This window comes from Prinia subflava, chromosome 12, assembly GCF_021018805.1.
Source record: "Prinia subflava isolate CZ2003 ecotype Zambia chromosome 12, Cam_Psub_1.2, whole genome shotgun sequence".
NCBI classification, from domain to species: Eukaryota; Metazoa; Chordata; class Aves; order Passeriformes; family Cisticolidae; genus Prinia; species Prinia subflava.
This window is the reverse complement of record NC_086258.1, coordinates 19,899,081-19,925,690: the sequence shown is the minus strand read 5'-3', so window position 1 is coordinate 19,925,690 and position 26,610 is coordinate 19,899,081. Positions and strand designations below refer to the sequence as shown.

The 26,610-nt window shown below is 46.8% G+C and overlaps 1 protein-coding gene across 3 annotated transcripts in view; it reads left to right on the top strand.

The window, feature by feature from the left end:
- Positions 1-26,610, top strand: part of TMEM104 (transmembrane protein 104) — a 45,506-nt gene that overhangs the window by 12,751 nt on the left and 6,145 nt on the right. For all 3 annotated transcript variants that reach the window (XM_063409406.1, XM_063409405.1, XM_063409407.1), the window contains one exon: positions 15,418-15,511. In XM_063409406.1, the coding sequence (XP_063265476.1) occupies positions 15,418-15,511 (94 nt within the window). The remainder of the gene's footprint in view (positions 1-15,417; positions 15,512-26,610) is intronic.

The window sequence follows — 26,610 nt, the reverse complement described above, 5'->3', positions numbered from 1 at the left end:
CAGAATGGGAGGAGGGAAGGATGCTAGTGCTGCATAGTGGGGCCTCTGTTAAGGGTCTCAGTGAGAATTTTAAGTTAAAGGAATGAGTGTGTGTGCAGAGAAATCCAGAGGTAATTTTGGAGTTTGTGTGTTTTGGACGTGCAGTGGATCACATCCAGTGTTATTAGAAAAGTAAGAGCTGGGCCTCAGAAATATTAGTGAATGTCAAAGTCTAGTTAATTATTTAAGAGAAATATTATTGCTTTATTAAATTCTGTCTTGGTCTGTTTCTTTAAAACTTCTAGAAGATTGAAGATTTCCTTCCTGAATTTCAATAACTCTCCCTGACCTAGCAGAAGGAGCTAGTCAGAAAAGGCAGACATGCATTAATTACTGCCTGTGTCTCTCGGATATTGTGTCTATAATTCATGAAGATAATTGTTGTTAGGACTTGCTAAATTAAAAAAATTAAGACTGTGTAAGCATTAGACTTGCAGTCTGTGTACATAACTCTCAGAGGAGCTTTTCCCTCTGCTTGTCTTGTGGATTTGGAGAATAAATATCTGCAAAGTCTTTGCTAGTGGTTAATCCTTTCTTGCTCAGTAGCTGGGATGAGGCTTCAGTGTTGTTCTTTGTGCCCTCTTAAATGGAGAGTGGGATTGTTTGTGGGAGAGCAGACCAGTCTGTAGTGGCTTCCTGGTGAGGGTCACTTCTCACAATCACCATTTTCAGGATACTTCTGGGTGCCAGCATTACCTCTGAGTTCTGCTTTTCTGTTAGAAGTCTCTAATGCTTCTTACTGGGTGAGGATGGGAGTAAACTGGGACTTGTTCTGCCTCCAGCTCTTCTGGTCCCACTCCCTGCTTGACCTGTGTGAAGAAACCAGAGAGGATGGTGACCTCTTTAGAGAGGGATGAGAGATGTAATAATTTATAAAACACCCACACCACAGTACTGACCCTGGCTTTGAGTCTGGGCTGCCTCTGTAGTGGATGTGTTGGATAATATTTTTCACCTGCTGTCCTGGTTGCTCTTTTCCCCACTGTCCTGTTTGCAGTATGGACAACTAGTGACTGGTTGAGCTCTTAAACTTCCTGAGAGAAATCTGGGAATGGGAGGGCAAGGAAGCCACTTGACTTCAAGCAAAGAATTTAGTGGTAAACCATTGTCATTATCTCTACACATTTTGTCCAAGCTTCTTCTTGTGTAGAAGTGGAGTTTTTGAACGTGCCAGAAAAGCTGAAATCTGCCTGTCTGAAGGGGAAAATGCAACACTAAAGTGAGAAGGGGAGAGATGCATCAAGGGCACAGCTTCTCTTTGTCCCAGGGGATCATACCCATAGAGAACTATCCTGTTTTCTTAACTTTCTATTTTGAATTCTTGCCTGATGGAATAATTCAGGTTCCACATTTCAGTGGACAAACAAGGTCTCTTTTTTGCAAACAAGTTCCCCTGTGGCAAGGGACAGATGGACACTGTGATCCCAAAAGAAAGCAGCTGAGTTTTTGGATCAGCCCTTTTGTCCTAGATGCCTGCCTCTAGTTTTCCTACCTTATCTTAGTACTGTATTTAGGTTTAAGTGACTTTTAGGAGGAGGATGTGTGGATGTAACTGAACCTTCTTGCCTGTTTCAGTGAAGAAGCACTAGCTTCTCTGGAAGTAGTGTTATATTTCAGACTCTGTGCATGACCCTACAGAAAACCTATTTTGGAGGAGAATAATCTATTTGAGGTTTTCTGGACAAATGGTGCCAATGGGAGCTGCTTTGTGCCAAGTCCCACCAGTCTGCCAAAGACCCGTGCTGCCTTCCTCCTGTCAACTTTTTCTCTCCCAACACTGTGTCTTCTTTTCAACAAAAACCATTTCAAACATTGACTTTTCAAGCTGGGGATGGAGAGGAGAATAATGACTGACGTGAAAATCCTTCTTCATGCCTTATTGTCTAAAAAGGCTTCTGGAAGCTGTCTCTGCTCTGATTACTGTGAATGGAAGCTAAAAACTCTGTACATAATGAGAATATTTAGATTAAATTCTTCTCTTGAGACTTGCTTGTCTGTGCAGCATCTTTATTGCTGCTCCAAGATTTCACACCTAAGTATGTCTGTGGAGTCTTCAGAGACTGCTAGGCCCCTATTAACCTTTGTCTGAACAAATGGTTGTCTTGCTTCTTGTTTATAAATTGCTTTGGAAAATAAAAACTTGCAAAGCAAATAAGCGAAGGCAAGCGCAGGAAATATGTAAATAGACTTCTGCTCCTGTCCCATCACCTGCAGGTAATATTTGCCTCCTTTTTGGGACCATAAAAGACCTGGGAGGTTTGAAGGGTGAGTCTTGCTGTGCTGTTCCACTCCTGTGAGGACAAGACCCTGCAGGACAAATTTTCTTCCAAGAAAGGAGTGTGTTGGGCAGCCCAGTGACCTTGTTTAAGGCAGGCAGTGATCACAGTTAAAGCAGATCGATGGCTTTCTATCTTTGCTTCAGACCCGTTACCAGCCTGCCATGTCCTCAACAGCTGGAGTGACTCCCAAGTCCCTTGGCTGTCTCTGGCAGTGCTGAGGACACAGTCACGTTCTCTCGGTGCTGAATTCACACTTCAGTGCAGCTGCTTTATCAAGCTCTCTGTAGGTTCCACTGGGCTGTCCTGGGGAGGTCACAGGGAAGGGGCAGCAGATTTAAGTTTCAGATCCTTCATCATAACACTTTCTTGTCTTTCTGTCCAAGTCGTGTGGCAATGTGATATGATAGTCCCTGTTTCTAGAAAGCAGCTACTGAGATAAATAAGAGATTAAATCCTGGGGATCAGCAGCCATCCAGAGTGTCTGATCCAAACTGTTTTTCTGACCTGGCAAACAAGGCTTCTGTTGTGCATCGGAGCAGCTGCTGAGGCTCTGCTCTCAGCCCTCCTCCTCTGGCAGTGTGGGACGTGGTGTCTTCCACGATGGAAAGGAAATGGCTCCAGTTCCCAAGGGGAGCCGTGTGCCTTTCAGAGGAGGCACTGGCACAGGTACTGCTGGTGGCCTGGCTCGGTAGCGCGTCAGAGCCACCAGGTGCATCTGTTCTGTCTGAGTCTCCGTTGGTTTTTTTAGCTGATGGGGAAAGGGACGCGGCATCCGCTTGTGCCGGCTCACAGATGCTGCAGTATCGCAGGCAGCCCAGCGGGTGCAGGCCGGGTGAGGATGGCAGCGCAGATGGTTTAATGGAGATTATCCCAGTTGGAAACGTGCTTGTGCAGTGAATAAAATGAGCGGGCTCGCCGGCGCTGCCTGTCCCTCTTCAGGAGGGACAATGTCACCCCGGCCTGGTGCTCTGATCGGTGACCAGAGCGGGGCCGGGCTGCGGCTGTGGGAGGCTGTGCAGGGCTGAGGGGTGGCTGAGGACACGGGCACTGTGGTACCACTGCTCAGTACCAGCAGAACCGAACTGGCAAATGCAGGGGGTGAACTGAGAGGGGTTGATGTGGATCCCATCAGCCTTGGCACGGCGCTGCCCTCCCAGATCGCTTCGGCTGGGGGCTGGAGTGCTGGGCTTTGTGTGCCTGCTGTACCTGCTCTGCCTCCCTCCACAGCATTTCCCCTTCCTGGCTCTGCCTGTGCCCTGCTCTGGGTAAAGGCCTCTCAGAGTTTTATTGTTGAAACAGACCTTTCCAAATGGACTTACCTGCACTGAGGCAGTTTTATCAGCTTGCTTGGTACAACGATGCTCTTGTGGCCTTTTGGTCCATTGTTGGCTTCTGTAGATTTTTTTTGGTTTTGTTGTTGTTTTTTGTTTCATATTTTGCCTCTCAGCAGCGGTATGAGAGGAGCCCTCGTGGCAGTACTTGAACATCCATGCTTGATCTAAGCTATCTGTTGCCAACAGAGAGCTGGAGCAGTGCTGCAAGCAAAGTGCTCCTTCCAAGGGCACCTGGGTTTTCTCACCGTTCCCTGTGCAGCAAGTGCTTTTCCTCTGCCCTGCCTTCCTCAGCTGTGCCCTGCAGCAGCGTTCAGTAATAAATGGGTCACAGCTGCTGTCTCCTGGATATTTATTCTTACAATGTCTAGAGAGCTTGAGAACCTGTGGTGGGGAAGGAAGCTGCCTCCGTGGCAGGAGCTGGACCAGGGAGGGCTGATTTCACAGCACATCAATCAAAGAGGTTTGGGAAGCTTGTCCTGGGCTCCCAGAGTGAGCCAGTAAAAAGGAAGGAAAGCTGATGGAAGTTTATCCTGATGATGTGAAGTCACACATGACTTTAGTGTTTAAATAAATTGCTTAAACTGTAGCATTGTTGTGTTCTAGGTTACTTCAGCCTGCAGTAAGGATGCAGCAGGACTGGGGCACAATTAGCTTGTCACCCTGCATATCCTATAAGAAGTTATTCATGGTAAGACCTACTTGCCAAAAGTATTGAATTATATTCCTTAGCAGAAATGCTTTGATGTGGTTTACTATGGTATTGATATAGAAATAAATGTACAAAAAAAGGCAGCTGCTACTTCTGTGCATAAAGGCAGTTCTGAAAGCCTTCAAAATAAGAAAAAGCTTTTCAAGAGTCCAGAATATTGTGCCATTTCTGTGTGTACAGGCCGCCAGAGTTTTGAAGCATTGCTGTGATATGAGAGGAATTAGTACTGCATTAAGTATCAATATCAGTTGGCCGAATTGTTATAGGTGCTCCTGAAATACAGCTTTGCCTGGCTAAAAACCCTGTCTCAGAGGCTGACTAGAGTCTTCTCCTGCCTCTTCTCTACTCAAAGTAGTGAAAAGTAAAGTCAGTTAAGTTTGAAGTGGTGGAAGAGGGATAGGAGCCAAGTTCTGCTAAAATAAATGGTGTCTGGATGTGGAATGGGAAGGCAAGTCTCAACTCTTTTTCTTGTGCAACTAATAGGTTGAAATTGTCTCACAGCCTTGTTAATATGGCATAAATCCTGCCTCCTTCATCCTGGTCCGTACTTCTGTGGGTTCATCAATAAATCCTTTCAATTGGTTGCTCATCATATGCCTGTGAGAGATAAACTGGCTCTGCTGGAGATTGCCACACTCCTTGTGTTCCCTAATGCAGAGGGATTTTCAGATAATAACTGGCCTTGTGAAAAAGAGGTTACTCCTGAGCCGTCAGGAGGAGAGGCAGATGAGTGTGGTGTTGTGAAAGTGAAATATAAACTTGATGTACCAGTGACCTAAGAGCTGGAGTTCAGCGTCTGATAGGTGATTTTTTTCTTGCTTCCTTGTAACTGATGGCATTTTGAGTAAAAGAAACATCAGCCAGAAGGCAAACACTGGGTGAGAGAGTCAGCCTTTGGGACCAGACTGAAGCAACTGCAAGACCACGCTTTGAAGCAACTAACGTTAATGGATTAGCTTGTCTGTTTTCACTGGAAAATCAATAGTGCAGGGGACTGGAATCTGTTTTCTGTACGGAGCTGTCTGTTCGCAGTGAGAAGTGGGTTTTTCCTAAGTGGAGCTTGGGTTGTGCTTGTCACTTGGACACTGAGCTTTTCCAAAGGGCCAATCCTGCCCCTCTGGCACCTCCAGCAGGCTGACAAGGGCTGTCTGGAAGGGAGGGGTGCTGTGGTGCTGCCTGAATGCATGGCCTGGCGTGCTGCAGGTGCTGCAGCCCTTCAGAGGAGCAAGGTGCAAGAAATGCAGAGATACAATGGGCAGAGGCCACCAGTGAGCCCAGACACCATTGGCTTCCCCAAGGAAGAGTGTCCTGCACACTTTAGTGCTGGGTTTGACTTTTGTGGTGTTGGATGGTGATCATGAACCTTGGAAGCAAACCAGCTAAACAGAGTGGGTGAAGCAGTGGCTTTAGATAGATCTCTGTTTGCTTTTCTGTACGTTCTGCGGCTGGGAGCTCACCAGAGGTCGGGCTCAAACCACAGCCCTGTGCAGTCATCCTGCTAAGGCTGAGGGGCTGTGCTGCTGCTTTCCCTGAATAAAGCTGTCTCTTTAGAGCCAACTCACTTGGGCATCACGGCACCAAAGCTGACACTGTTCTCTCCTGATACTGGAGACCAATCTCTCCTGAATAGGGCAGGTGTCAGAACTAATACATGTGATCACCCCCTCCCTACCCTGAGTGGTAAAGGTTTAGAAAGGGCCTTTTTAAAAATTCCTTTCTTGGACTAGGCTGTTCCAGCAGAGCCACAAATCTTAGATTTTCAGAACATTTGTGGAAAATAGGTAATAAATACATTCCCCTGTGCAATGTTACTTTTTGCAGTGATTGTGACAGCATCCTAGGAGCCAGAGTTGGAGAAGACCTGTTAAGTCAGCTAAACAATCCCCTGGGAAATGCAGTATAAGCCGTTTTCTTAACAGCATATTTTCCAGTATTCTGTTTGGTGCTTTAGCACCAGCTTTGTTTTTAAACAGAGGTCTGACCTTGCTGCCTGCTTGATTCACATCAGTATTTTCATTGAGGTGAGACAGCAGTCTTGATCTCTCATCCCCTGAAATTACCATTAATTCCTTAATATACAGGTAGAAAGTACCAGGGCTGCAGAACTGTGCAGTTCTGCTGCTATGAACATTATCAGAAGCTGTGGAGGAGAGCTCTGAACAGACTCATATATCTTTTTACTCCTAAATAAGTCTGCAACTTAACACCATCCTAAATTGCACTGTATGTCTGAGTGAGATCACTGACGCTCTTGTCCAAAAATGTGGATTTTTGGACTACATCAGCAAATCCCACACGTAGCTCATGCTTCTCTAAGCAGGACTATAAATACAAATAATGCAGCTGGGATTTATCTTGTAAGTTGAAGTCCGTGTAATGCTCTGGGGCAGAGCTGATCTCCCAAGCCTGTTGCACCTGTTTGGTGTGCAGGGAAAGAAGGCTGGAGGTGAGCAGACACCCCACTAGCCCTGGGCAACAAGGCTTTATCTCTTCTTCTGTACTAAGTTTCAAAGTGAGGGGCTTTGCTTCCCTTCAGGCAGCTCCTGCATGACACAGTGAGCAGGATGCTGCTGCCCCTGAAGCCACATCCTCCAGGCAACTGGAGAATCCTGTGAAACTCAACTGAGAAGTTTGTAGGGGAAAAAAGTAAAGAGGACAAATAACAGCTTAGTGGTGGAAGCACTGTTGGTGTTGTGGCAGAGAAGAGCTCAGTGGCCGTCAGGAACGTTCATCCTTGCTGAACCCAAGTACCTCCTAACCCTGGCAGCTTGTAGCTTGACATGTTTGCAGGGCCCTCGGTGCATCCGTGTCATCCTGGTCCACATCTCCCTCGCTTTGTGCTGTCTAACCCAGGGGCTTTTGTAGTCAATATAAATATTGTTGTAGTTGCCAATGCCCTGCCAGGAGAGGCTACAAATATGCAGGAGTTTGGGGCAGTATTTGTGATAAAGATGATGCCCTCAAACTTTCTTTGAGGAAACTCATTAATCTCTCATACCATGCTAATGAATTGGGGAGGCAGAGAACAACTCCTCAAGGTCACCCAGTGTCAGGAAGGAGGAAAGCTCCACTTTCATATGCTCTGGGAGATCAGAGCAAGCTGGTGGTGGGGGGTACAGCCAATTTTGGCTCTGCACCTCCTCTGCTGTCCTTCCAAGTATCACAACCCAAGCATTCAGCTCTCCTGCATCTATCCACTTTGCTGCTTCCCTCCTGCTTGTTCAGATGCAATTAGGAGATGCAGAATAAGGGGGAGCCAGGGGTCAAGGAGGCGGTAAAGTGATTACAAGATGCTGCAAACGGCTGTGCCATAAATACTCCAATGATGAAAAATTAGATGCCAGTCACCTCGGGGTTATTGCTAGCCTCTATCTCTCTCTTGTTGTGAAAAATGATAATGGAAGTGTATTTACCCCAGAGTGTAAGCTTGCCGCTGGCTGTGGTCCTGCACACCCCAGGTATGCCAGGAACAGAATCCTTGCACCTAATGACTTTCTGAGAACACTTTGTGCCTGAATTCCTTCAATTTAAGTGGAGAAAAACCTGGTATTTCAGGGTATTCTTTCCAAAGTGGAAAGTTCCTGGTGCTCAGAGATTGACCAGCTCCAGAAACAGGCTGTGGCCCTGAGTAATAATAAGGAGAGGAGCACCCTCAAGTACTGCCTTGCTGTCTGTGTGCTGTTTCTGCCTTGGCCTCCCAGAGCTGTGTGTGGAGGCTGCCCAGTTCACAGCTGGTTTTGGTGTGTTGGATGAGCAGCAAGATCAGAGCTTAAGGAGCTGGGATGACTACACCTTTTTGCTGGGTGGGCAGGTAGAATCAAATGCTGGTGCTGGGCTAGAGCCTTTGAAAATCTCTGAGTAGTATTCAGAGCCACTGAAGTTGGTATCTTTGGGGATACAAGCACTGCTTTTCATCCTTTGCACTAGGTTTTCCATTTTGGAAGAGGCATTAGGATCATGGTGGCACAGGAACTGTTGGAGGCATCATCCAGTTTAAAAGGGTATTGTGGGTGAAAGGCCCCTTTGCTTCGCTGGCAAAAACCAGCCTGGCAGCAGCCGAGGTCTTAATTCCTGGAGGATACCTCCTCCCTGCCTGAAGGAAGTGGGGAAGAAGGTGGGTGAGGGCTCCTGCGTGCCAGGGATGTGCCTGGTGTGAGTTATGATTGTAGGGCTGTGCCAGGTGTCCCGAGAGCAGCACGGTAATTACAGAGCTGCCGTGGCAGCTGCCTGCTGTACCCGCAGCATAACTGCCCTTGTTTCTTCAGCTATAAATATTCCTTGTGGATCGTCTGGTGGCTGTGGCCTCCCTCCATTTTGACTTCCTGACTATGCAGGGGATCTGGAGGTTAAAATCCCTCTCGTCTCTCAACTTCTTTGAGCAATCCTTGTTCTGCGGCTGGTTTATCTCTTTTCAACCAACTCTGAGCTTCATAACAGCTTGTCTGCTGATAACTTGCTGCCTATCAGCATGGCCCCTGCTGCAGCCCTGCCTCCAGCCTTGAGAGGCTGTGGATTTTCAGCTTTTTTTTTTTTTTTTAGCTCTCTAAAAAGCTTCTTCCTGAACAATCGGACTCTTTCCATGTATTTATATTTGTACCATCCACTGCAAGGGGTGAAGCCTTACCAAGGAAAGCTTGGATCGCCGCCCTTGCTGATAGACCATCTGGCTCTGTAGCTTGAGATATGAGCTCATGTAGGACAGAAACGTGGCCTTGTCACCCTAGTGAAGGGGACGAGAGATGGCAGAGGGGACACCACACTCAAGAACCTTTTCCCTTCAGATGTTTTAGCTGAAAAGCCCTGGAGCCCACCTTGGGGGAGCACTGCAGTAGCCACAACTTGAAGTGGGTACAGAGGAGCTTGCAGAGGCTGCAGCTGTGTGCTGGGAGAGCTGCAGGTAGGATTGAAATGCCATGAAGCTGTTTGCTTTACCTAGGAGCTCCAAACAAGAGTGGGGAAAGCACCATGCATTTAATATTGCTCTCCAAAGTCAGCCCTAAAAATTCCCTGAGGATGTGAGTAGAACACCAGTTCCTAAGGAATTACTAAAGGTCTGGTTCAGCCTTCCAACCAGGAATAAAACCTCTGACCTGTGCCCATGCCAGCAAATCCAGTTTTGCTTTTGGGGCTTCTTTTTCCCTACACGTGACACGCTCTAGTGGAAAGCACCTGAGGTGAGAACAGAGTATCCCAGTTCCCTGACATCGTGTTTGCTCTCTGTACTTGCGCAGTCTGCTTTTGTTGGATTGTTTCATCTGTCTCTTCTAGTGCTCATCTGAGTTGTGAAATAGCTCTGAGCTCGAGGATGTCTTGCAGAAGCAGAGCAAGTGTCAGAGTTGCCACTCCTGACAGCATGTAAGAAATGTCTGCTTTTTCCTGCCATGCTCAAGGAGATTGCCTTGCATCTGAGCACTGAATCAAGCAAAGCTTCCTTTGGAAAGGGCTCGTTCAGTCGAGCCTCTGTCTCGGTGTCAGCCTTTGCTGTGGGAATGTTGTGTACCCACAGTCCAGTATCAAGAACTCAACCCTTGGCTTTCCTGCAAAAGCGTCAAAGTCTACCAAGGAGAGTGATTTTTTTATTAAACCAGTGACTTTTTAATGAGAGCTTCTCTTACCCCTCTTTAGAGCAGGGTTATTTGCTGTGCTGTCTTGTGGGGCACAGGTACCATTGCTCAACAGCTGTGAAATCTAAACATCATTATCTACAGAGGTGGAGCTGATGCCATCCTAAGGTTAAGATGTCTGAGATGTTGTCACTTCTAGCAAAGGGAAGCAAGAACTCAAGGAATGGTATGGTTTGGGGTGTGTTCTACTTTTGAATGAGGGTGTGAAAGGCAGAGAGGAGGAAAGAAAAAGGCAGGGTGGCTGGGGGCCCAAAGAGAGATGGATATCTAAGGAGTAAGAACTACAACACCTCTTCTCAGTCTTCACATTAAAACTGAGGATCATTACTCTGTTATCTGAAACTTAGTAACTTCCCACTGGTATGACAGCCCTGTGCTGCACGAATGATTTTATTCAAAAACTCTTGCACTTTTTGCACTGCTCCTGGCACATTTGCTGCATTTAACAATCATGGTGTCACTTTGCTCAGGTACATACCTTGCTTCCACCCAATCTTTCTGAAAGTTTCAAGGCTCTGAATCAATAAGAAGCAATAGCTACTGTTTTTAATTCACTACTTGGCAAGCACCAAAACCAGATGCAATTCTTACAGATGAAAACAAGCACATTCTGATGACAGTTACGAATGAGGCTGGTTTTTCAGATGGCCCTCTTGCAAATGTATGCAGGCACTAGCCATAATGCTGTAACTACTGTATCTAATACATGAATCATCCATGTTTTGGATGCTAATTGTGCTTCCTGAGCTGTACTGGCTGCTGCTGTAAAAGCCACATGCTGAGCAGCAGATGAAAGCTATTGAACCGTACTGGTTTGGAGTGATAGATGGACCCTTCAGGTCAGTGAGGAGCCCGTGTGGTCAAACAGCCCTCTGAGTGCCTTGAAGCGTGTTTGTGTGGTCTGGAAGACCCCTGGCATTAGCTGCCCATCACTTAGGGGTGGAGAGCTCTCTTGGGGGTCCTCTTGGCCGCAACTAAGCTGACAAAAACCACCCAGATGTCCTATTAATGCTTGATCTTACTCTTGCTTTTATCAGATAATCCAATAAACAAGGTTATGTAACCAAGTTTTAACATAAGAGCTTTAATAAAATATACTTTTAGAAATATAGAAATATATATAAAAATATATTCCCGGCAACGGTAAGCCCTAGTTAGTTCCCCTGTGGCAAGAAGACTCGAGTTGACCAGCCTGCTTTTTCATTTTGAAATACTGAGAGCTGACAGGTGCAGAGGCTGGGAAAATGGTATCAGCTGAGTTGCCAGCTCAGGGAAGATCCCAAACCTTGGTGCCTGTGTTGCTGTGGCTTGGTTTGGCCTGGAATAGATTTGAAGACCCTCCCAGGGGTTGAGCAAGCTGGTGTGCTGCTTGTGGCTCCTACGAACCTGCAGGGAAGAGTTTAATTCAGGGTGACAAGCTGTGTTCTTTCTTCTACCCTCACTGGTTTCTCATTTTTTGACTGGAAATGTCAGTAAAAGCAACAAAAACACCATCTTTTTTTTTTGTTATTAGCGTGCTGGATTTTCATGCTGTTTTTCAGCATGAGAAACTAAGAAAAAATAAAGAATTTTGCATTTACTTGCTGTATGTGGATTCCACATACCCTCCACTACGAGCCTGGTGATTTACTTGGCCTTTCCTATTTAATACGGGAGTTTAGAGGGGAATGAGAGAATCACTCTTAATAGCCAGCCCTGTGCAAAAGCACTGTAATGGTTTCTCTCTGCTATCCTGTGAATTTAGACAGCATTTAATAGATTCAGTTCTCCTCCTTAGCTGAAGGAAGCATTCCTTTGCCTTATTTCAATTTAGCAATGAATCAGTCTCCTATGCCTGCTTGTTTCTAATAAACCACTTCACTAGCAGAAAAATCTTAATCAAGTGGAGTGTGCCTGTTCTGCCTTGTGTGGGTTTATTTGCTGAATCCTAGGAAGAGAATGATAAACTCCTAGAAAATACCTCAGCTGACTCAAGAGGTGAACTGGAAAACTTGGGAGGGTTTTTTCATGGGCCAGAGCTCTGCATATTTGACTTCTGACAGGGCTGACTGGGACAGTTTTCTATGTAGGTTTTAGATTGTTTGAATTACATGTGTAATGAAGTACTTTGTGAATTATTTCCCTCTGGGAGAGACCGGAGCTTGGAAAACATCAGGTAGAAAGTTTGGGTTTGTGTCTGAGGTGCTTATTGAGGCTTACTTTTTCCCTAGGGAGAAGTTATGAAACTAATTAACTTAATGGATTGGAAGAGCATTGAGGTGTCTGGCACAGCAAGGTAGAAGAAGTAGACATCCTCCTGCTAAGCCCTGTGATCTCTTCTCGTCCTTTTGGGGATGTGTTTTTAAATAGGGTTCCTGGCCTTGGGACTCTTCTAATGGTTGATGGTGAGATTATCTCTAATCCAGGGACTGAGTTCTTGTCCTCATGTCCTGGCTGTTGATGAGAAACTGGCCCCTTTTTCCTGCCCTGTGCTCAGTCCTGTTGAGCTGTACAGAGTTTCATTTCAAAATTATGTTAATCTGGATGTTTAATGTCCAGTTCTGCCTGGGTTTGCTTCTTCCAGGCAGTCCAGTGTGTTCTGCACCTTCCCTTCCTAAAAGTTGTTGGCACAAATCCCTGCAAAGCAAGGCAACCTCATCTCATTGCAGGCCTTAGCATTGTTTGTATTGATCCATGGATATTCATCTTGGACCACTAATGGGTGTCAAGTGGAAAAGGTAATAAATTTCTATTGCACTAAAATTAATCTCTCACTTGGCTCCTTTGGACCAGAATCTTGTTAAGAACAGAAGACACTGATCATCCTGAAGGATGGGGGGGACATTCAACCATTCAAACACAACTTGTATTTCTTCCCCATGAGTTAAGCAGTAATGGCCAGAGAGGAGGAGAGTTGAAAACCTCGCTGAGTGCATTTGGTTGTTTAAGGTCTTAGTTCTGAGAACTGGAGAATAACTGCAAAAGGTGAAGGACCCAGGTTCTTCCAGGACCTACAGATGCTTTTTGATGCTTTTCAGCAGCTGAGCCCCAAATCCACCTTGACACATCTCCTTTCCTCAGTGGGTAAGGCAAATCTGGGTTTCAGGCCCAGCTGCTTTGGTGCTTGGTGATTTTGTGTCAATCCTTGCTGTGGTTTGAGGGGCTGTTTTGCTGATTGGTTCCAGAGCATTCTCATTTGCAGTAGACACCTGTTCCTTAATTATCACATCCTTAGCCCATCCTTCTGTGTTCAGCGCTTTCTGATGCAGGAGCTGTAAACTGATTTGAAGGGAGGCTGTGTTGGGCAGTGTTGGGAGAGAAGGTTGAAAGAGATTAGTCACAAACTCAGGAATACCTTGCAATAGAACAGTTGGTGTCAACTTTTGTTTACCTTGGGCCCTTGTCCTACATCACTTTTCTGTCAAAGGCTTATTTAGTCTGTTGGGGTTTGTGCACAGTCCCTAGTGGGCAGGAGAGTGGAGTTAAGGTCCCAGTTAGAAGAAAGGAACAAGAGGGAGAAGAGTAAAAAAGCGTTTGTAACTGACTGGTTTGCTTCTGTGTTAAAACCTCAGGTCCCATAACTGTTAAAGCTGATTTGACTTAGTCTTGCCAATTATGCCTGTGGCATTGTATTCTGTGTGATTTCTGCGTTTCCTCCAACAACCATCAATTGCTTCAAAAATCTGAATTCTGTGCATGCTTCCTGTCCTTTTTTTAAATCTGTGCAATAAAAGCAAGACTTGGTGTAAGCAATGGTCTGGGATCAGAATATGTTCCTGCCAAGCAACGTGTCAAACAGAGGGTTCTCTCCCCTGCTCCCCTTCTGGGTTTACTTTCGTCACCTGAGAATACTTGTGATGCGAGGCATTTCCAATTTGCCTTGCAGATATTCTGAAACTGTCTCAAAAAAGGTTTCTTGGGGTTGTGCTAGTCTTAAAATAGCTTGGATTCTGTTCTGTCCTGACTCTGTTGGGGCTGACAGAGACCTTGAGGCTTGGCAGACCTGCCCCTTTGAGTCCCAGTTCTTTGCTTCTGGTGACACCTTTACTTGAACTGCTTTAAGAAGTCATGGAAAAGAGCAATGTGTAAATATTAATGTTGAATATTTGTCTTTAAAAATCTCTTTGGGATGCTCTACGAACTTGTGCTGTGGCTTCCTAAACAGTGCCTGCTCACAGGTCCACAGCGTTTTGACCTGTTGGTGTATTGCTAGCTGGTGCCACCCCATGGAGGACAGGCAGGGCTTTCTTCTCTAACACCCATTCTGTCTCCCTCTCACAAGCACCTTCTCTCAGTCTGTGTTCAGACTGCAGCCAGGGTCTGTTTCTTCTTGCAGTGAAGCCTTGTTCTGCTCACTCTAGGATAGGTAAGGCTGGAGTGCTGCTTAGTGCCCGAGCAGAGGTGACAGTGCTGCACAGGACATGTCACCTCTGGGCATGGCCTGGTTGCCTTGTGTGCTCTAGGAGGTGCTAGAAGAGGCTCTCATGGGAAGCTGTACAGACCAGATTCTTAGGATGGATCTTTTTGGATGTATTTTGCAGCCCAGCTGGAAGAGGCAACAGACTGGTGCTGCAACGTACCCAAATTTAATTTGCCCCATCCCTGGAAGTGTTCAAGGCCAGGTTGGGCAGGGCTTTGAACAACCTGGTCTAGAGGAAGGTCTCTCTCCATGGCAGGGGGTTGGAATGAGATTGTCTTCAAGGTCCCTTCCAACCCAAACCATTCTGGGAATCTGTGAAACACTGCTCTCTTAATAGATATCCAAGAGGGCAGTGAGGAAGTTCTTCATTGAGGAACCTTTACTTTCCATCCTGAATTAAGTTCTTTCTTATGAGTGTATCTTCAATGACTTTTTTCCTCACTTTGCACAGGTTTTCAGCTTCCAAGAGCTGAACTGTTACACTTTAGCTTCCCACTATCTGTTTTTACATGTATAAAAAACCCCTCTACGTTTTACACAGGCAACTTAAAGGGGGGAAAAAGCTCCAGGCAGACCTGGCTCCATTGCTGTTGAGCTTGGGATACCCCAAAGCCACCCCATCAATGTTAATGGAAGCAGACTGGTGAGGGCTATTGCTATTCATACCTAAAGTGAGCATGTACTTGGGCAAAGAGGCCACAGATTAATATTTAATGTTCTGTAAGGCTGCACTGAGAGCTTTTACTGAAATGTGTCAGTAAAGAAGTGCTGTAGCAGTGATAGCAAAGAGCTGAGAGCCAAAAGGATCCTGAGCTCTGCTTCTGCCTGAGGCATGTTCTTTGATACCCAACAGCTTACTTGACCCCATGGCTTAGCCAACTTAGCTGTAAAATTAAGCAACAAAGAAAGCTCCATGACAAATGGACATGTCTAGAGGTGAACTTTCAATGCAAGCTTTGTTCTTCTGATAAATTCGTCTTGCTGGCAGAATTTCTGGTTTTTAATCTAATATGTGATTCTGTTGTCCTTCCAGGCAGCATTCACGCTCCTCCTGGGTCCTTTCACCTTCTTCAATGTGCAGAAGACCAAGTATCTTCAAATCATGACGTCCCTCATGAGATGGATAGGTGAGTCTTGGCAGAGGCTCAGCCCCTCTGTACCACTGATGGAACCTGAGTCACGCCACTGACGCTTCTCTTTGGCAAGAACTCGTTTGGAAGCAAGTGCTTGTCAAAACAACCTCTTTGAGGACAACTGTGCAGGCCTAATGAATTTTTGAGGAGAAAGGTTTTAGTTTAGGATGAAATTTCTGATTAGAACAAAACAAATTGTTCTCAGTCAGACATGGCTGGTAAATGAGGTTTTAGTCTGGTTTGTATGAGGGGCAGAAGAGGTTTGACAGAGTCTCCTGTCTGGGTGCTGGCTGTGAAACCCACCAGTTGGAAGTTTCTCATTCTCACAGCATATGCACAACAGAGTTTGGACAATCTCTGTTTTGGTCTGAGAAAAAAAGGCATTTCTGTCAGACTTTCCACTCTTTTATCATCTGCTTGCATTTATTTTCCTCGGTCTTCCTTTATGGTAGGATGTGTTGCATTGGAAACCCCCAAACCAATGTGTGTTGTCCTTGGGAAGTCCTGCTCCCATGAGATCTTTCCAAAATATTGCCAGGAACCTCTAGGAAGACAGATCACTCCCTTAAGGGAAGTAAGACACACTCTTTTTTTCCCCAATGCTTTTGTCATTCAGAGGTGCAGCTGCCTCATGTCTGGCTTGTGTGTGTACATGCCCTGAGAGGCTGAGAGGTGTCTGTGGGTTGTGGAGGTTTATGTTCAGGTTTGTCTATTTTTATGTCACCTAGACAGAGTGACTGATGCTCAGGGCTAATAAAGAGCATTTCTGCAGGTTAATGACCAGCATTTCTGCAGGTTAACAATCTCCTGGTATGTGAATCCAGACCATTCAGGCACAGAATTAGCTCTGTTTATACCTATCACTGGAATAAGAAAAGCTGCTTCTCTAACTATTTCACATTACACAGAGTCTTGATCAGACTGCAGCTGGGTATTGTTGCTTCTCTGTGGATTCATCCTGTTTGGGGGTGGCTAGCAGTCACTGCAGAGGAATAGAGATCCTTTGTTCTAGAGAATTCCTGAGATGGGGTTAAGCAGTTGACACCCAGGAAAATTAAGCTGGATTTTAAGCTCTCAAGTCTCTGATGCTGAACAGTTTGAGTTAATAAATCCTGACTTTGGATGGTGTGAAAATCTTGAATGCCTGTTTTTCTCCTTTGTTGTCTGAGCACATGAAAGGTTTGAAAGCCCCCCTATTCTTCAGAGAAAGAGGTTATCTCATTAAGGGGTACTAAAGGAAATGAGGAAGTTTTGCATGGAGGGTTTTTGTTGTTTTTTTGTTTTTTTTTTTTTTTTTTCTTTATAAGAGTGCTCTCTGCTCAGCTGACTGGCCTGATTCCAATCACCCTGCCTCCTCTTTCCTGGTAAAGACATCAGTCAGAGCTCGTCCTGTCTCTGTGGCAGTCTGATGCCTGCCTCATCTGCCATTGGTTTCCCTTTAGCCAGCTCCTAGAGTGAGGATTGCTAAACCTTGGCGTGATGGCAGAACTGTTCCTATCTTTCATGGCTTGATAGAGAGGGATAAAGGCAATGTTTGGAGAAGTGTAGGGGAAATTCATGCTTTAGCCTGATTGATTCCTGCATCAGCACGCTGGGGAACAGCTGCCCCAGATAATGATAGTTAATGACCCTGACAGCACCTCAGTGGCTACTTAGAGGAATAGATTCCGTATGTGTACAGTGAGGGATAGATTTATTGGGAAAGACAATTTGTCAAAAAGCCATGTGATGAGGGAGCAGAGAAAAGCTCTTGCTGCAGATCCTGGGGTAAGGATCAATCCCGTACTGCTGAGATTTGTCATGCTGACTTTTCCCATGTCCTCACATCACTGCTGTCCCCTCCTCCAAAAGCAGGGCTGTGAGTTAAACACAGGTTGGTGTTTAGAGAGCTTAGATCCTAAAGAATGATCTTGGGTAATGTTTTGTGGTCTTCTGAACTTTTTCTGCCTGCATGCCAATGGCCAGATGTGAACTCTTTGTCCTGGTATAAACTGTGCCTTTCCCTCACCTTCCTTATGTTGGTTTTAGCCATGTGGTGCTGAGGGTGGCTCTGCAAAGCAGTCTGAGCAGCAGAGCAGCACTGCAGCTTCTCACCTGCCTGTTTATTGTGTGTGGGGGGAAAACACCTTCCCACGTGGACAGTGGCTTATTCAGCTTACCTGTGCTCATTGGCTTGGTGTGGATGGGAATCTGACCCATGCTTTGCACCATGATTTGAAAACAATCAAGCCTCCCTGAGCTGGGAGGTCAGTACAGACTTTGCAATGTGCCTCCCACAGGACCCATCACACACCCTGCTCCCCAGCACGGTGGAAAGTCCCTGGATTTCAGAGCAGAAGAGGCTGATGTAAAGCAGCACTGCCCCAGGTGTACTGGTGATTCAGATGATAGCAGCTGAGAGGATGGTTCTTGGCAGCAGAGAGAGCTAGCTGTGTGTGAAGGTCATTTCTGCTGGTATTTGTAACAGTGTCAGCCTTGCCTTTGAAAGTTGCTTTCCCTCTTTCTCCTGATCTAAGTGATAATCAAATGTCACCAGCCTCTTCCAGAGCCTTGTGCTCATCACAAGCAGGACATCGGCTATCAAAGCCTACAGCAGTCTCATTCCACACCTCACAGATAAAAAAAAAAATCATTCTTTCTCTGAAAAATAGGCTTAAACACTGGGATCTGAGCTGGAAATTAAAAATGGGCCAGTTCAAAGAATGTGGAGATGTTCCAGGGATCAGCCCTTTATCTGGCATCCTCCCAGGATAAGGGACTAAGCCAGGACAGGCACCTCTGAAGCCTCTAAGAGGAGAAAGTTGAAGCAGGAGCTTGCAAGCTCAAGTGTTGTGCTGCTAGAGAGCCCAGACAGATGGGCTTCCCTTGTCTGGGCCTGTTGATCACGGACAGCTCATCTGGAAAGAAGGCTGGCAGGGCAAGGCACTTCCCTGCCAGGACTGATAGGAGCACAGAGGGTGGATCTGTGTCTCCAGGTGGAGTGGGGCTGGTGGCAGAGAGGCCTTCCAGAGGAATCGAGCTGTTGCCAGTCTTCTGAAGAGTAGCAGCTTCCACACTTGGCTGCAGAACTGATTGTCACTTGGCATTGGTGAGTGCCAATGGTTAAATTCAGTGCAGCAGTTGGTGCTTGAACTGCTGGCCTTACCCTTGCTCAGAGATCTCTGCTCTCCAGGGGCTGGCAGATGAGCAAGGCTTTGCCTACCCAAGTTCTCATCCCTTTCCCAGTGCAGAAGCTCCTCAGGCTGCTGTGTCAGCCCTTTGCAGGGACCTGAGCTGCCTTGGGAGATGGGACAGAGGCTCTCTAAGGGGTGCAAGAAGGAGCCTGCTTGCTGTGCTTCCCTGGAGAAAGGGCCAGTCATGAAAAATCATGTTTCAATCCTGACAGTGGTGCCTACAGTGAAGCCTTGTTTTGATTTGTGATTAGAACCTTTTTGGCTCACCCAACACTGGGGCTGTGTGAGTATAGATTGTTCCTGTGGGGTGAGGAGAGTCCTTTCCCAAAGTGTAATTCCTGCCTTCCTTTCAGCTGTCTTCCACCTCAGCCTCGGGAAAGTGTAGAGCTGTTATTAGGTGAATTCTTTTACCAGTTTTGGGGCCTGTTTCTGGGTCTCTTACAAAGTTATTGGAGCAGGGCTTCCTGCAAAGGTTAAACCAAGCTATCAATAAATTGGTATTTCCAATTCTGCTGTTTGGATTTCAGACACTTTTTTTTTTCTGAGAGGGTTTAAATCTATGGTGGCAATGGATTGCTCTGTAGAGAGACTTGCTTATCTAGCTGGATTTTTTGCCCTCTCATTTCTTCAATCCTTATCAAGTGGGTACTGTCAGGGGTGAGCTGCTGAGGGGCACAGCCCAACAAGAGGGACTGAGCCAGGCAAGTCCGATACACCTCTCACAGCAGAGGGGATACAGCTCACTGGGGCACAGCTCTACCTCTTTATTATTGGATAATATTGGATAATAACTGTCTAGCAGCATCATGGGATAGGATATGGATTAGGAAAGATAACAAAAGGACAGAGCTTGGTGGAGCTGAGCAGCAAACATTGAGCTATTGTGTATTAAGCAGCTAACCCGATTAATTGCAGCCTGTTGCAGCCTGAGATGTCCAGCTCTATAGGTGAGGACTGCTGGCTCTAAAGACATTGGTACCGTGATTATCGCTGCTGTTATTAAATTGTCTCTGCCAAATGTTCCCAGACAGCTCCCACGTGAGGCCTGTGCTCTGTGTGCTGCTCATGGTGCTGTATTGTAGTTATTAGAAAGTATTGTATTTTAATGAAGAGATAGTTTATAGAGTAATAAACTTCTGGGTTTGGTTGAGCAGGCTCAGTTCTCTCTCCCTGTTGGATCACACCACATCTATTCAAGTAAATGCAGCCCTTGAGACAGAGCCTTCCCAACCCTGCCCAAACAATGATCTCACAATTACACGCTCAGGAATAAAATCTCTACCCCAGCTCTTTCCCCTGGCCGATAAGATGGAGGGAAAGCAGACAAGAATTGCTGGGAACTCTGTATTAAACCCTTCTTTTCCCCATCCCACCACATCCCCTCTCCTGCCCTGCTCTCCCCTCCCTGGATACTTGGGGCAGAAACTAGGAAAGGGCTGTCCAGAGCGTGCTAGTGGGGCTGGCTTTCTGTAGCTGGTGGTTTGTGTGGTAGTTCTGCTCTTTCCACCAGAGCCCTGCTGTTTTCAGCACTGCTCTGCAGAGAGCTGGTCTCAGACCATCTCACCTTGCAGGCAGTCTCAGGTAGCTGTCACTGCCATCCTCAGCAGCAGCACTGTCTGTGCTGGAGTTGACACCTGCAAGAACCTGGAGTCACATCCCTTCGAGTGCTGAGACTGAGAATTACAGAGGAGGCTGATTTAGGAGGGGGTGACAGTTATCCAAAGTCCCGAATTTCCAGTCTCCTGCTGAGAAATTAGTCTGCCAGTGCCCACTGTTCTCAAGGTGGGTGGCCTTTTTTCACATCGGAAATTGAGCTTTCTGCAAATAGCTTAAGGAGGGATCATTGTGATCTCTGCCCCTCTCCTTTCACACTGTAGGGCATACAGGAGGATGAGGGAATTGGACTGTAAATCAGGACACTGTTGCATGTTCATTCTGACAAGCTGCTTCAACAAAGTTACTTCATGTTCTTATATCCCTTTTGGAGCAGATGAAGCTGCTGCCAGAGCCCAGGGTAAATAATTCACTAAGAGAAGTGAATATATTTATGAAGAGTTAGTTAAAATGCTGTGCTTCTGTCATGCCTGCTTTTGGAATTGTTGGCTGAGGAGCTCATTTCAGTGCTGTTTGTGGGGGGCAGTGGGGTGAAGCATTGCCTGTATGAGAGAAAGAGCCTTGTGAGCTTCAGACACAGATGGAGAGTGATTTGCTGTGCTGGACGGGACCACTGAGATCCTGCCTGAGGAGCTGATGCTCCTGAAAAGAGCACTTTATTTAGGCAGCAGGAGACACTGATGGGTCTGAGGGCTGAAGAAGAGGAGCTGGAAATGTGAGGGCACATTCAGCCCTGCAAAAGGGTCTGGATGACGGTGCTCATGCAGGTTTTTGGAGTGGGGCTGTGGCATGAAAAGCTGCTTTCTGTTCAGAGTGGATGTTGGTGGAACAAGATGATAAAAAACTTTGCTGTGTAGAGCCCAAGGCAGGATGGGCAAGATGTGGCTAAGTCTGCAGAGTACCTGGATTTCATGGGACACGGGTGCTCTGCAGCCAGTGCTTTCCAAAGCAGGCACGCATATTTCAGGCTCACAGTGACACCAAAGCATGTATTATTCCCTTCTCTCAGAAGAGTAAATTCTGATATGGACAGAGAAGTGACTGTCAGAGCTAATGGGCCAAGCCAGCAGCAGAGCTGAGAGCAGAGTCCTGGTTGCAGAGGCTCTGTAGTTCTTCTGCCAAAGGTGACCAGCAGGGAGAGGACCATAAACTATGCGAGTAATTTTCCACCAGAAGCAAACAAACCTTGCTGGCTGCTCTTTCCTTCCCATATGCTGATAAAAAGCATCTGTGATAAATGCCTGAGTGCAGGGCCATTTTTCTCCTGTGAACTGTTACTGGTGTGCAGATGTCTGTGGGACCAGCTGATGTGGGCTGAGGTGGGGCAGCTACGCTGGTTTACCACAACTGGGGAAGCTGCTTATAAATCTTGGGTTGTGGTATTGCAAACCTGATGAAGAAAAGCAGGGAAATTACGTCCCTGGAGCAGGGGGCCTCCACTGAACTTTTGGGTTTTGGCTACCAAAAAGTCCTGGTAGTACTTTTTAAATGGAATTGTCCTTTGTGAAGAAAAGGGGCTCCACCTGGCCCAAGACAGCAGTGTCTGAGTTGGCTGCAGCAGGAGCAAGCCAGGCCTGGAAGAGTGGAGGTGCTTGAGAGGCTTTTTCTTGCCTCCTTGGTAAGCTGTGTCACACTTCTGGGTATGAGCAGCAGTCCCCTGCCATGTGGACCCTGCCTCAGGCTTTGGGCAGGGCAAGTCCCTGCTCTCCATTAGAGGAAGGAGCAACAGTGATGCTCCACAACTTTGGCTCATACCTTTCTTCTGGGAAATAATTTCCCTCCTCTTTTCCCTCTGATGTTTCTCTCCAGAGAATTGCTGTCTTCTATGAACATATCCATCTTGCTTCCACACAGTCTCTGCACTCATAAATCCTTCATCTTCCTAGAGATGGTGTTTTAGGCTGTCATTGTCAAACCCGATCCCTAACTACTCCAGCTCCCACATCTGATGGAGCAAACGTGGTTTTCACGTTATCTCTTTACTGTCAATTCACATAGAAACCCCCTCTGAAGGCTGGAGAAGTTAATCAGTTGCTGCTCTGGAGTTTGTGGAGAACTGGAGGTCATGAACAAGCGACAGGATATAGCTTCTGCAAGAGAAACTAGCTAAATGAGTTCTAAATTTAAAAATCAATGTCTTAATTTCAGCTACTTTGTTCTGCCAGCTTGTTGGACTCCAGCTGTGCTTTAATACTTCAAATGCCACAGGATCCAGAATTCCTGGTGGTTCCAGAGTTGCAGTGGGCTCTTCAGCTTGCTCACATCACTGCTGCAAGGCAGCAGGCAGCTGGCTCTGAGAAGGGGCACAACATCCTAGAAAGACATCAGCAGGGAAGTAGCACAAGTGTCAGGTGGGGATGCAGAAGGTAGGACTGTCTTTACGTGATCCTGGGCAGTTCAGTGTGTACAGAGCAGATGCTCCTGTTTTTATGCCCTTTCTATGGAAGAGCTGCCTAATGTTAAACTAAATGAGATCTGTTCGTCTGTTTAAAAGTGGTCTGCTCTGTTTTGACTTGATATAGGATTGAGGTGGGGAGAAATCTTCCCTTTCTGAAGAGACTGTGTTTGGGAAGCTCCTGAAAACATCTTCCTCTTGCAATCCATCCTGCTGCTTAATGTATGAGAAGGGAAGCAAGTGGCATGCGTTGGGATAGGGTGATCCATTATCATTATTTCCTGGCATATTGATTCTCTGCTAGGACAGGAAAGCTCTGTCACACCGTGACGGATGGCCCTGCCACAAACGTGTCACAGCACCAGCTCAGACAAATGGCTGGGGGTTAGGGGAGCAGCCAGGCGTGGGGTGGCTGCACACAGCTGCCTCTCTGCTCCCTGGAAGAGGTGGCAGGCAGGTGTGGTGACATTCTCTCCAGGCTTTTCTTGTAGAAGTAGGAATGGGAGTAGGGACAGGGCTGGAGAAGATGTGAACATCTCACAAGTACCATGTCTTGCAGGGGTGCAAGGGGAGTTAAACCAGAAGCTCATTCTGAGCATCAGTTCTTGCAGGAACCTGCCATCACAGGGGAAAAAAAATGTGTTTGAGGCTTGGACTTACTTTCTTTTCTGCAATAGCCTTTCTGCAGAGAGATGAAGCTCATGTGCAAACACTATTTTTCATTTTCAGAGGTGTTTTCTCTGACTCTGTAAAATGATCCTTAAACTCAGAATGGCTAAATTATCTTAACTGCTTCTCTGCAGCCCTGTTACGTTTCTATCAAAATGCACAAAAATGTATTCCTTAATATCCCCAGACTCCCCTATTTCCCAAACTGTACTACTTTGGATATCAGCTCATCCATATTCATCCTTGCTTCACCTGCAAGAACCAGAGCAAAACTGCCCTGTCTGTGAATCAACATCTCCTGAGTCAAGCAGGAGAGGCAGCAGTAGCTGACTGCAAGGTCTGCTTTATCTGAGAAGAACATTTGTTCCCCAAATAGTGAGGGGAGCAAAGAGGGTCTGCAGGAGAGGCAAGTTGGATGATTGGGATGAGATTCATCACAAGTTTTCCTTTATGGCATAGCCCCTCTTTATTTTTTCTGTCAGGCTTACTTAGATCCTTCACTAAAAAGGATGTTCAAACATCTAGAGGAGACAAGATGAGACAAGAAGTGGCCTCTGTGCCTTGCTGACTGCCAAGCCTGTGGTGTGAGGGCCTGAAGTGGGTTTCACACTGTGGAAAATTCAGGACAAGCAAAATCCTTGATTGCTTTTTAAGCTTTTATATAGAACCAGCCTTAAAGCAAATGTTTCATGTAACTAGCTAACAATCCATAGTGCCATCACTGTCAACCTTACTTTGTGGCTCTGGGTGCTGTTGACCATGGTCTGAAGGTGTTTCATCTCTGGAACATGCTGCTTGTGTGCTCTGTTCTTGGTGGAAAGGAACAGATCAAGGGGTTTTTTTTGTGGTTTTTTGGGAATCCATGTCTTACTTCACCAGGATCCTTGTGGTGAAGGAATGCTGTTGGACAGTTGATGTGACAACAGTAGGTGACATGAAATAGTGTCGTGTGACTCTGCCTTCAGCCTGCTGTCCGAGCTAGGGGGTGTGAGGGGGAGCTTTGTGTGTGCCTGAGGATCCTGTGCTGCCTTTTTTCTGCTCAAAGCTGCCTGTCCATCAGCCTGTCATCTTCTTTTCATTTTGACTTATCATCCAAACCATATCTAGGTTTCAGAGTTTCATTTTTTGGCTTGCCTTCTCTTGAACAGAGAGATAAATTTGACAGGCAAGTGTTTTAGCTCTCCAGTTCCAGGAGTGAGAAACTCTTCTGCCTCAGGGACTGAGAGAAAACAACCATGGGGCAGGGCTTTTGTTGTCCTCTCTGAGGGTGGAATTGTGCAGGGGAGGTTTCCAGTTTACCGAGCACCATTTCTCTCAAGGATCTTGCATCTGCAGAGCAACAGTGCTCAGGCAGGGGAAGCAGAGCTTGCCTTGTTGGAAGCAAAACTAGTTTGGATCTTAGTATTGGATCCTCACTCCTTGTAATTTTAATAAATTTCTGAAATGCATATTTAATGAAAAACAAATGTATTAAATTCTAGTTGCTTAAGCCAAAAACCATCCATCATTTAGTGAATCCACAAGAATTCTGTTCCTTCGGTGTAGCCTGCCAGAAAAGCACATGAGGCAGAGGAGAGTCTGTGGGAGATGCTTTGGAAGGAGGGTCAGGTCTCACAGCAAGTATTTAGGGGGCTGCTAGGGCATGTAGGAAAAAAATAGGGAGGCCAAATCTCAGTTCGAACTTAAATTAGCAACTTTTGTAAAGGATAATAAAAAATGTTTTTACAAATATATTAATGGTAAAAGGAAGGGTAAGACCAACCTTTGTTCCTTATTGGGTGAGGGAGGGAACTTAGTACTGCAGATGGGGAGAAGACAGAGGTGCTCAGCGCCTTCTTTGCCTCAGTCTTTAGTGGGAAGACAGCTTGTCCTCAGGACAGCTGCCCTCCTGGGCTGGTGGATGGTGTCAGGGAGCAGAATGGTGCCCCTGTTATCCAGGAGGAGCCAGTCAGAACTGCTGACCCCCTTGGATGTTCATAAAGCTCTGGGCCCAGATGGGATCCACCCCAGGGTGATGAGGGAGCTCTCAGATGAGCTTGTGAAGCCGCTCTCCATCATCTACCAACAGTCCTGGCTCACTGGTGAGGTTCCAGAGGACTGGGAGATGGCCAATGTGACACCCATTCACAAGAAGGGTGGGAAGGAGGATCTGGTAATTACAGGCCAGTGAGCCTGACCTCAGTACCCAGTAAGGGAATGGAGCAGTTTATACTGAGTGTCATCATGCAGCACCTACAGGATGGCCAGGCTGTCAGACCCAGCCAGCGTGGGTTTAGGAGGGGTAAAGGGAGCTGGTCGTGTTTGGCCAACCTGCTCTCCTTTAATGACCAGGTGACCTGGTGGATGCAGGAAAGGCTGTGGATGGTGTCTGTTTGGACTTCAGCAAGGCCTGTGACCCTGTCTCCCCCAGCACACTCCAGAAAAGCTGGCAGCCCACAGCTTGGACCGCTCTGTGCTGGGTTAGGAACTGGCTGCATGGCCGGGCCCAGAGAGTGGTGGTGATGGTGCTGCTTGCAGCTGGTGGCCAGGCACCAGGGCTGTTCTCAGGGATCTGTGCTGGGGCCAGCTCTGTCCAATATTTTTATAAGGACATGGATGAGGGGATTGAGTCTTTCACTGGTAAATTTGCAGATGACACTAAGCTGGGAGTGCATGTTGATCTGTTGGAAGGGAGGAGGGCTCTGCAGAGAGACCTGGAATGGTTGGATGGATGGGCAGAGTCCAATGGGATGAAGTTTAATAAGTCCAAGCACTGAGTCCTGTATTTTGGCCACAATAACCCCCTGCAACATTACAGGGGACAGAGTGGCTGGGCAGTGCCCCTGCTGAAAGGGACCTGGGGGTGCTGGTGACAGTGACTGAACATGAGGCAGCAGTGTGCCCTGGTGGCCAAGAAGGCCAATGGCTCCTGGCCTGTGTCAGGAATGGTGTGGGCAGCAGGAGCAGGGAGGTCATTGTGCCCCTGGACTGGGCACTGGTGAGGCCACACCTCGAGTGCTGTGTCCAGCTGTGTCCCCTCAGTTTGGGAAGGACATTGAGAGCTGTGTCCAGCTGTGTCCCCTCAGTTTAGGAAGACTCTTGAGTGCTGTGTCCAGCTCTGACCCCTCAGTTTAGGAAGACTCTTGAGTGCATCCAGAGGAGGCAGCGAGGCTGGTGTGGGGCTGGGAGCACAAGCCCTGTGAGGAACGGCTGAGGGAGCTGGGGTTGTTCAGCCTGGAGAAAAGGAGACTCAGAGGTGACCT